The following is a 10703-nucleotide window of genomic DNA, read 5'->3' as shown; positions in this document are numbered from 1 at the left end:
TTTTCTTTGTTCCCTGGTGAGGGGCAGGGCTCTGTGACACGTGGGAAGGCTTCCTCGCCAGTCTAGTGAGTGGAAGTGGAGGAGGCATGGCTGGAGCACAGTGGCTGATTTGGGACAATTTTCATATATCCCACTGATTGACCTGATTCAGATGTCTCCAGCAGTACAAGAATCGAACTCCCAGCCTCAGTCTCGGGCTTCATTTTCAAACTTGGGACTTGCTTTGACTCATAGTCCTACCACTGTCTCTGGAATAGCTGGGGCCACAGGTATATGCCACCAGACCCAACCTGAGGAGGTTTGCTGACCTGTCTTCACCTCGTTACAGCCAGGGTGCACCCTCAAATGAGCTTCTTCACTATAGATCATCTGCTCAGGAGACATCACACAGAAACCAGTCACTCAGCCGATCAAGGGTAGACTCGTACTTGAAAAAGCCTGAATTCCTTTGGAAGTGGAGACTGGAGACTGGCATGATTTGTTTCATCTCCTAAGGCAATTGGTTCACATGCACCAAACTCACACATGGCTCTTAGCTTACGTGCTCTTAGTTTATGTGGAGACATGACCAGGGCTGAGTGGTCTTAACACCTGCATTGACCCAATTGCCAAGAGCCTTGGGGGCCTAGGGTCAAAGGCTGGCCCTGAGGATTCTGTGGGGCAGGGAGGGCCTGCAGGAGTCGTGTGTGCATGTGCTCGCGTTCATACACACAGATGGATGGAGTAGAAAGGGCAGGGTCTCCTGCAGAGTCCCCTGTGTGCTCAGGTAAGCGTTCTTTCAGATGGGAGAGGTCTCCTGAGACTGGCAGATGAATGGAGAGCCAGCAAGAGACCAGTCCAGTGTGGCCGGGATGGGTGGTCCCGAGTGCCCTTGCCAGGCCGAGGCGAGCAGGAGTTCACTCAGGGCCCTCACCGCATGAGGGGCCTGTGGTTGAATTCCATCACAGGTAGAAGGTAAGCAATCAGTAGATCTTCAAATGAATCACTACATTGCCTGTGGGCCTTGTGGAATCATGGGGAGGGATCCTGAGCAGAAGCAGAGGTGCGGAGCTGCACACCTGTAATCTCAGCCATTTCCATGCTGGTTCAGCAGTGTTCTGGGCAGGCCTGGAACCCTGCCTTCCTAGTGAGTCTGAGGGTGGGCTCAGGTGGTCCAGACAATCAGGATGACAGAAGAGGTGGGAGGCCTGTAGGCTTCCCCCTCCAGGGCCTGAGCTGTGGTGCCATGGCTGCTGCCCAGAGGTCCACAGTTTGGGGACAGCGTGACAGAGCCCTGCGTTCTGCACGCAGAGAAGGATCAGGACGCTGCACTGTCTGTAACTGCTACTGCAACTATTTTCCCGAAGCTTTGCTGTGCGCTGACAGACGCTGTCTGCAGGAGGCTGTGGGGGAGGTCTTGGATTCCAGTCCTGACTTCTATCCCGCAGGCCCCAATCCCAGCACCCGCACACTCCCTGCATGGCCAGCACTGGTTCCAGGGCCAGGTGAGTGGTGCTGGGCACTGGTGGGCATTGCTGTGCTGGAGAGCAGGAGCGGGTCCCTGCTGTGGCAGGAGGCCACTTGAGCGAGCTGGGAGTCCACGGCTTGTCTGGCCCCTACTGGGGTGCCCCAGGCCATTTTGTACAAGTACCTCCTGTGGGGCACCGATCTTAGGCTGGCAGACAGCCACCCCTGACCCCTGCCCGGTGGGGACCACACGTTTGACCTGAGCCGTGTGACCTGGAGCCAGATCTCAGGCTAGTGGGATGAGCGGGTGTTCTGAAGCTCCACTCTGCTCCCCATTTGCTTGTTTAGAAGTGGGGTGCTGCCCCCAACTAGTGTGCATGCTTCTGAGCTGTTTCTGTGGAGGGGTGATCTGGGAGCAAGTTCTCTCTCTCCTCTCCCGTGCTTCCCGCCTTGTGTGCATGAGTGTTGGCTAGGCTCCTGCCGCCAACCACGCCACACGTGCCTGCCTCCGTCACACGGACTGGCTGTTGAGTTTCATCCCCTCACGGCAGTGGGGTGACCAGAGGAGGGAGGGAGGGCTAGGCCTCTTCCTGGCCAGCTGGGGCCGGTGGGTTGTAGAGAGGGCACCAGTCATTATCCAAGGCCCGCAGTCTTGCGTGGACTGGCAGGCCTGGGTTGCCAGGAAAGTTCGGGAAAGCTTAGGGCCTGGACACAGCTTCACTGCCCTGGCTGCTCTGAACCGTGATCCTCCGCTACTCCCGAGCAGCAGCTCGGATGGCAGGCGTAAGCCACCCGTTTGGCCGAGCCGAGCCGATTCGCTCCCACGCCCGGCTGGAAAAACCAGCGGGCTGGTTACAAATAGCTGTGACTTGGGTCTGCTCAGCCCCATCCTGTGTGGCTCCGAGGCCTCCGAGACTTTGTCCCCTGGGCCACCTGCTGGATGAAGGTTGCTGTGGGCCAGGCGGGACAGGGCAGAAGCTGGCCTGCCTTCACACCTGGAGAGAGCAGGATTTGCTTCCTTGAACCGCTCCAGAGCATGCTTCTGAGCTGTGCGCACGTTTGGGAGTGTTGGAAGGTGCAGGCTGGTGCGGTGCAGTGCAGGACGTGTCAGGTGGAGCCCAGCAAGTGTGCCAAGTCCATCCTCACTTCTAGGGAGGCTGAGGCCAAAGCCAGGCAGCGTAGAAAAGTCTGAGACTTGGCTCCAATTAGCTGCCCACCCGTTAAACAAAACAAACCAACAAACCTCCGCAGCAGAGGGAGCCGTGGTGCAGTGACGTCGGCCGCTAGCCCCCCACAGCCAAGCCTGCCCCGGAAACTTGAGCTGGAGGCGGGCGGTGCCTCACCCCTCAGCTCCCTCCACACCAAGACAGAACAGCTCTGCCAAAAATAGGGCCTTTATTTACAAAGTCTGAGGTACGCGACGTGGGGTGCAGGTGTGCACCAGCAGCTGGGGGAGCGGAGCCCAGCCCGGCCCCAGATGTGGTCTGCGCTGGCGTTGTGTGCTGCCTCGAGGTGGGTCCCTCCCTGCACTCTCACGGTGGACCTGGGGGCAGCGGTCCAGCCTGGGCTCCAGGGACGGGGGCCCTGGGCCTGGTTCCCCGTCACACCACACTCAGGTGCTGTGGGTTGAGCTGGGCTTTATTCCGGGGAGGAGGAGGAGGAGGAGGAGGAAGAGGAAGAGTCCTCATCCTCATCGTCCTCTTCGTTGAAGGAGCACGGCGTCTCGCCACGGGAGGCTGCACCGCCAGGGCCGTGGGCGGCCAGGAGGTGGCCCGTGGCCAGTGCCACCTCGGCGTCCATGCAGAGCCCCTGGGGTCCGCTGGGGAGACACGCGCCATGAGCTCCTGAGGGCATCAAGGTGTGGCCCTGCCGCCCGCCCTCCCTACCTACCTGGGCTGTGGCAGGGGGATCCCTGCGGCTGGGGCTAAATCGGAAGCAGCCTGGGCAGAGTTCAAGAGCAGCCCCTGGTGCAGCCAGGATGGTCCCGTGGAGAGATCTGCAAGGAAGGATGGTGGTGGAGATGGGGGCGCAGGGGACAGCCCTCCCCGAGCAGGAGACCTTGTCTAAAGCTTTTTTTTGGGGGGTGGGGTTTAAGTGATTAATGATTTGGGGCAAAAAAGAAGGGGGGATCTGCTCTCTGCGACAGGAGTAATTTAAACTGAAATGCATTTATCTCCTCAGCTAGAAGGACTTTGAATTGCTGTGCTGAGGAGGGTTGTGGCCTCCGCCGCCAGCGCTCCCTTTACCCACACCCTGCTGACCTCCGTGACCACCCTCACTGGTGGATGGCGTGGGAACCCAAAGTACGAAAACTCGGGTGCCCCGCTGGACCAAAGCAGGCAGTGTGTGACTACAAGGTGGTGCCAGCTATGTAGAGGAGGCCAGGGCAGGAGCTGCTGGCACGGCACCAGTTTAAACAACAAGGGAAGTAAACATTTAGGTGAAAGCAAAGGCACAAATGAGATTATAGGGGCCGGGAGTTTGGCCTAGTGGTGGAGTGCTTGCCCAGCATACACAAAGACGTGGTTCAATTCCTCAGTACCACATACATAGAAAAAGCCAGAAGTGGTGCTCACACCTGTAATCCTAGCAATTCAGGAGGCTGAGATGGGAGGATGGGTTCAAAGCCAGCCCAGGCACTCAAGCCCATGAGACCCTCATCTCCAATTAACCACCAGAGAATGGGAAGTGGGGCGGTGTTTTTTGCACCGCCCCTGGGCTCTTGGACTTGTTCCTGGTGGGGTCAAACGGATCCACAGACATCAGCCTGAGCAGCTAGGATTGTAACCCCCCCACCATACCTGTGACGTAAGCCTCTAACGCCTTGGGCACTAGCGACCTGGCGACCTTGAGGTCCTCCAGGGAACACCGGCCCGACTCCAGCCCCAGGGACATGCCCATCCGCTTCAGCACCTCCATGTCGTCGTGGATCTCAAAGGCGTTGTCGAAGTTGAAGAGGTACTCGAACCTGCGGGGCAAGGGAGGGCGCATGTGGATCAGGGAGGGGACAGGAGGCAAGTGCTGCGCGGCCAGCCCTGCCCTCCTGACAGTGCGGGGGTCCCGAAGAGGAAGGAGGGGGAAGCGCTCCTCAGCCTGACGAGCTGGACTCGGGAGGCCACGTGCAGGGAGTGAACACTTGGAAGGGGAAGATGGCTCAACTGCAGGCCAGCCTTGGCCTCAAAGGAGGCAGCCAGGTCAGACGGCAGGCAGTTCTCCAGCCACTGCAGGAACTGGCGGATCTCGTGGTGGCTCACGTTTGTATTCAGCAGGCCGAGACCCGAGGATCACAGTGGAAAGCCGGCTGGAAACTCAAAAGCCTGTTCCTGAGCACCAAAGCAAAGGAACAGTGCCTGGGCCCCGAGTTCAAGCCCCAGGACCGGCACATGATTTTTTGTTAGGTCGTTTATGCTGTAAAATGTAGATATATCTGAAGAAAGTGTATGAGCAGGTGCCTCCCACCGGGACGAGCACACATCTGTTAAAAGCGAATGCAGAGCCAGAAGATGGCATGACCAAGAACAGGGCTGCTCCCCAGACGGAGGGAGGGAGGCCCCCATCACCGCCATGTGCAGGTGTGAGGAGTGATTCACACGTGCAGCCTGCATTCTGTGTCGGATGAGGTGGTGGGTGCCGGGGAGACTGTGTGCAAGGCCCGCCCGCCCGCTCACTTGTCGCTGGAGATGCTGCAGTCGATCACGGTCTTCCTGCTGGTGTTGATGAGCACAAAGGGCAGCTGGATGGCGGAGTTCACGGCGGGGGGACCCTGGTTTTGCTGCTCATTTTGCCGATTTCTCTGCACCAGGTTCTTGAAAGCAATTTGCTGCAACCATGCAAGACGGGAGGCAGTGAGTGTGGTAAGTTGGCGGGATGCCTCCATAGCTACCCTCATGAGTGGAAAGGTCCATTTTGCCCTGAAACGGATGCTTCCCCTCCCACCTCGATCACCCTCCGCAGAGCCCCAGTAATTCGCTTAAAAAAGGAGGGAAAGTGTGCCGGCACTGTCCAATGACCCCGTGCCTTCCTGTAACTTCTGTCAAGGCACTTCACAACGGTAGCGTTCTGGTGGGTTCCAGGATTGTCCTTAAACCACTGGTGCCTCGGCGTACCCCTGTGTTCCGAGTAAGGATGAGCTGAATGGGAAGCTCAGAGGAAGAAAGGGACAGTGCCTGTGAGAGGAGGGCCCGCCGGCGCCCTCACCTGCAGGAGCAGCTCCTGGAGTTGGGCCCGCTTCTGCTTGATCCGCTCCATCCGCCTCTGCTTCTCTATCTGTAAAACGTACAACATGCAGAGTGTTTGTGAACAGCAAGAACACCCGATCAGATGACGGGTGAACGCCCAGCACTCTCCTGCTGTGGTGCTGGTCAGGTCACATGACTGACACATGAAAACATCCTGTGGGCCGGGAGTTTGGCCTAGTGGTTGAGTGCTTGCTTAGCATGCACGAAGACCCCAGTTCAATTCCGTGGTGCTAAGGCTCCAGTGGCAGAGCTCTAACCTCGAGAAAGTCCAAGGACCGTGCTCAGGCCCTGAGCTCAAGCCCAGGACTGGTGGAAGGAAGGAAGGAAGGATAAAGAAAATGTCCTGCATTTGAACAGCTTCTTACCTCCAGGTTTTGACATTCCTGAGCAGAATTGGTGGGCAGTCCAATCCACTTGATTTCTTTCTTTTCCTTTGAAATTATGTTCATTGCCATTAGCACATTCAAGGCATCGTAAACTCTTCGCCGAATGTTCTTCTGATCATAAGCCTGCTAAAAGTATTCATCACTGAGCGATGAAGTTTCACAGAGTTAAACAGCCACATTAGAAATACTCTTTAACACCAACAAGGAAATAAACACAGACCGACATTTGGAACTTATAGAAGGTTTGTTGGGCAGGAGGGAGATTATTTAAGACAGAAATACAGGATAGGGTGGGCCTGGTGGCCTAGGCCTATAACCTTAGCTATCTGGAGTGGCAGATTAGGGGAAAACAGTTCAAAGCTAACACAGGAAAAAATTTCTTCAGACTGAACCAACAGGGGCAGATCTCAGCCAGCCACCCTGACAAAATCACACCTACTTTGAAAATAACCAGCATGGAACCAGAGGTATGGGTCAAGTGGTATAGTACCAGCCAAGCAGGTGCAAGAAGGCCTGAATTAGGTAAAGCCCCAGCGCAAAAAAATGGTTTCCCATCCCCCCTTTTAGAGGAAAGGTGAGGTTCCCTTGCTCATCTCCACCTCTACTGCCGGAAACAACAGCCCTATGAAAGCACACCACTCAAAACCAACCTACCGAATCAGCTGCCAGATGATTATTTGAGTTGGTGAACTCTGATACCAGCTCGTCAGCTACTTCGTTATATGAGGTCGTACCTTTCCGTTGAACTTTCTCACACACTTTCATTGAAAAATGCCTCAAGCCCTTTCCATTCTTATCTCCCTTTCTGCTTCGTTTACTAGGAGAAAATAAATTGCATAAAGCATACTCCATTACACTTGTTCCAGGCCTCCCTCCTTCAAACCGTAAGACGATACAAGAAGACAATCAGCATTTGTGTTCAGTGGTAAAAACTAAAAGCAAAAAAGAAATGTTTTCAGGGCTGGGAGTTTGGCCTAGTGGTTAAAGTGCTTGCCTAGCATGCACGAAGACCCGGGTTCGATTCCTCGGTACCACATAAACATAGAAAAAAACATAAATGGGGCTGAGGCTCAAGTGGTAGAGCTCTAGCCTTGAGAAAGTCCAAGGACAGTGCTCAGGCCCTGAGCTCAAGCCCAGGACTGGCAAAAAAAAAAAAAATGCCTTCAAACTTTACCTTTTACCTTGGGAAGACAGCGCTTTTCTCTGCACACCACTTAGTTACCACAGAGCTCCACTGTGTTATAGGCAAGCACTCAGAGCTCCCAGTGTTGGAATATTCTGGTTCACACCTGTAACCCCAGCTACTCTGGAGGTGAGATCTGAGGATCATGGTTCGAATTCAGGCCAAGCAGGAAAATGGGAGCCTCTTATCTCCAATTAGCTAAGCAACAGACATAATGAAACCATACATGGCTCAAGTGGTAGAGTACCGGCCCTTGAGTGAAAAAGGCAAGCCAAAGCACACATCGCTGAGTTTAAACTCCAGTAGCAGTGGACACGTGTATGTGTGCACACACACAGGAGGGTAGTTGTGTAACAGTGGAGAGAGGATGTGGAGAGCACAGGAAGGGACGGTGGGGCTGGAATGCAGTGGCAGGGCTCCTGGTCTCAGTAGCACCAACCCCGAACCAAACAACTGATCGCACGCCAGCCAGGCTACTGGGAGGACTATGGGAGGAGAGTCCTCTGTGGTGCAGGGCGTCAGTACAGGCTGAAAGATTTCAAACAAGCCGGGCAGTGCAGGGGTGGCTCGCGCCTGTAATCAGACATACTCACCTCTCTGAAAAATCGGAGTCTATAAATTCTCTAGCCCGTTTTCTATCACTAAAAAGAAAAGAAAGATAGAATAAGCACAACTTGGGAATCATTAATAATCCTTTGTCTAGCTGGACCCAGACTGCAGCCATACGAAAGAGACAAGTAGAGGAGACACGCGTGCCGAGCGGACGCTGGAGTAAGCTCAGTGATTACTTGAGGAAAACGGTGGAGACAGACAACTTGAAAGCGTGGGTGTACGTGCAGAGGACTTTGCTTCTTTATCCACCTTCCCCAGAACTCCACGCACTGTGTGCTGGGATGAGGTGACTCAGTGGCACAGCTGCTCAGGTGGTGATGGGAGCTTTCAGGCAGTTCTGCTCTGTGCCAGTACAGTGCCTCATGCCTGGATTACTCAGGAGGCTGAGATCTCAGGATGAAAGTTTGAAAGTCTTGAAGACTCTTTAATTACCTCCAAAGTTAAGCTCAAGTGGTAGAGCACTAGCCTTAAATGAAAAAGCCAAGAGACAGAACCCAGGCTGGACTTCAAACTCCCGTACTTAATGCTAGACACTCGTGTGTGCTCACACACAGACAGCCCAGGAAGTAGGGGTTGGGAAAGCATGAGGGTTTTTTCTGGCAGTACTGGAGTGTGAACTTGGGTCCTCGGCTTGCCAGGCAGAGGCTCTACCACTGGGCACACAGCACCCTTGATGCTTCGGCTTCCTTTTCCACGTTGTGCCTCAGACAAGATGGGATTCGGGTGTGCATGACTGTACCTGACAACGCCTTTTTATTTATAAAGGTCTCAGGAACAGTGACTGCCTCGCTCACCTGGGGACCCAGCCAGTGGCCTCTGCGATGTGAGTCTGGGTGACCATTGCGGGCGCAGGGGCGTATGGACTCCCAATCAGAAGGCTTCCGGCGCTAGCTAGTCTCTGTGGTGTGCTTATGATCTATAAAGTCAGAACAGGAAAATAGTACTGTTAATTATGATGACAGGACGCCAGGCAGAAAATCAGTAACTGCTAACCAACACACAGGAAAGATACTTTGCTGCCTAAAAAGCACTTTGAATGCAGTCATCAAAAATGATGACATGCTAATAGTCCAGGATCCGAAAGCACCGCACTTGAAGCACTGAAATGAAGTTGCAGTGCAGGTCCTGGCATGCGAGCAGTCATTTGGAAGAATTAAGCTGGTAACTGCCTATGTGTTCATATCACAAAATGAAAGGCTTTCTTTGAAATTAAGAGTACAAGGGGCTGGGAATGTGGTCTAGTGGTGGCCTAGTGGTAGAGTGCTTACCTAGCTAGCATGCATGAGGCCCTAGGTTTGGTTCCTCAGTACCACATACACAGAAAAGGTCCAAAGTGGTGTTAGGGCTCAAGTGGTAGAGTGCCCAGGCCCCGAGTTCAAGCCCCAAGACTGGCTTTAAAAAAAAAAAAAAAAAGAAAACCTCTGAAATTAAGGGTTGGCAATGGTAGAGATTGACTTCCTTGAAGCAAGGGTGCAGACAGCTCCAGAGCTGCACATGCAGAGATCACGGCTGGAAGCCTAGATGTTACTTTATCTTGTTCTCCAGCATTTCCTCGGGGCGCTAAATAAGGTACTCCATTATAAATCCCTACTGTTAGATACAGAAGCTTAAGTTCAGTCATAAACTATGATTCAATTATAAGAATCATGTGATAGATATTTCTGCACAATGATCTTGCCTTTAATTTCTAGACTGCAGAAGGGAAATGAATGGAAGAATTTTTTTTTTCCCCAGAATGACACTGAGCTGGGTGCCACCAACTCAGTCTATAATCCTAGCTACTCCGGAGGCTGGCATTCAGAGGGCAGTAAGATTCCAGTTAACCAGGGACACACCCGGTTTGGCGTGGGTCTCGCAGACCTGAACACCCGCTGACCAAGCGAATGAATAAAGGCAAGCTTCAAACAGGAACCTGAGCTGTAAATAATTCAGAGTGAGAACGTTGTCCAAAGAGAAATATCTTCATTAACCTAAGTACATACCACCTTTATTCTAACAAAAAAATCAGATTCAGCTGCTGCAATCTTTCAATATCTACCCATTCATTAAAGTATTTCAGAACTTGTCTGCACCAGTTTGCCATCATGTCATTTCAGGATTGTGAGAAGTCAGTACCTACCGCTACTTAAGCAACACTCTTAATAGTTTAATCCTATAATTAAGAAATTAAAGCCAACAGTGACAGATGTCAGCAAGATGCTGAGAAGCTGGCCTCACGAGGGAAAGTAGATGCGTGCACTTCTCCTCCAAGTCTGCCTTGTAGGCAGAGAACATTTGCACCCTGCTTTGCCAGCCCCTGTTCCAGTCCCCGCAGTACACCCCCACACCTCACCAGCCGTCTATGCTGGGACAGACGCAGGCAGACCTGTTGCTGGCTGTGCGGCTCTGGGCCGGAGACACTCAGGAGGAAGACAGCAAGGCTGAGCCTTGCACGGGAATGTGGGAGGGATCCCACCTCCAAATTAAAAACCAAAAGGAGTCTGGGTACTGCAGAACTGAGGTGCTGGGCTGACCAGATTCAAGGGGGAGCACCAAACCTCCCCAGTGCCTCCCTTTGTCTAGCCAATCCTGAGGGCTAACGAGTTCTCGGGAAGTATGTGGGGACTACCACAGACCGTGGTCACAGTTCTGCTCCTGTGTTTCCTGGCTGGGGAGGGGAACATGTAGCAAGTGTTTGGAAAGACACCCTGAACCACCTTGAAATGGGGGCGTTTACTTGAACTCTGAGGTTTTGAGCTAGAGTGCATTCTTCACATACTTAGAATAAACTGTGTTTTTTCTTAAACTTGAATTTGCAGATGATTAACAGTCTTCAACTAATCAAAGAAAATGTCCTGC

General features: G+C 53.3%; 1 protein-coding gene across 6 annotated transcripts in view; it reads right to left on the bottom strand.

Moving 5' to 3' along the window:
- Nucleotides 1–3066: 3066 nt before the first annotated feature.
- The window catches only part of Tfdp2 (transcription factor Dp-2), a 41097-nt gene continuing 33460 nt past the window's right edge, over nucleotides 3067–10703 (bottom strand). For 4 of the 6 annotated variants that reach the window (XM_090323568.1, XM_090323566.1, XM_090323564.1 and 1 more), the window contains exons 3-11: nucleotides 8660–8781; nucleotides 7847–7894; nucleotides 6725–6887; nucleotides 6050–6196; nucleotides 5644–5712; nucleotides 5115–5266; nucleotides 4248–4414; nucleotides 3337–3442; nucleotides 3067–3265 (exon numbers count right to left, since the gene is read on the bottom strand). In XM_090323568.1, coding sequence (XP_090179694.1) covers nucleotides 3085–3265; nucleotides 3337–3442; nucleotides 4248–4414; nucleotides 5115–5266; nucleotides 5644–5712; nucleotides 6050–6196; nucleotides 6725–6887; nucleotides 7847–7894; nucleotides 8660–8781 — 1155 coding nt within the window. In that variant the 3' untranslated portion in view covers nucleotides 3067–3084. Of the gene's footprint in view, nucleotides 3266–3332; nucleotides 3443–4247; nucleotides 4415–5114; nucleotides 5267–5643; nucleotides 5713–6049; nucleotides 6197–6724; nucleotides 6888–7846; nucleotides 7895–8659; nucleotides 8782–10703 lie in introns of all 6 variants that reach the window. The other 2 variants (XM_090323565.1, XM_090323567.1) reach the window with 2 other exon arrangements.

Source organism: Megascapheus bottae, chromosome 32 (genome assembly GCF_031878675.1).
Source record: "Megascapheus bottae isolate mThoBot1 chromosome 32, mThoBot2.hap1, whole genome shotgun sequence".
Classification (NCBI taxonomy): domain Eukaryota; kingdom Metazoa; phylum Chordata; class Mammalia; order Rodentia; family Geomyidae; genus Megascapheus; species Megascapheus bottae.
Note: the sequence above shows the minus strand (reverse complement) of the source record. Positions and strands in the feature narration are given on the sequence as shown.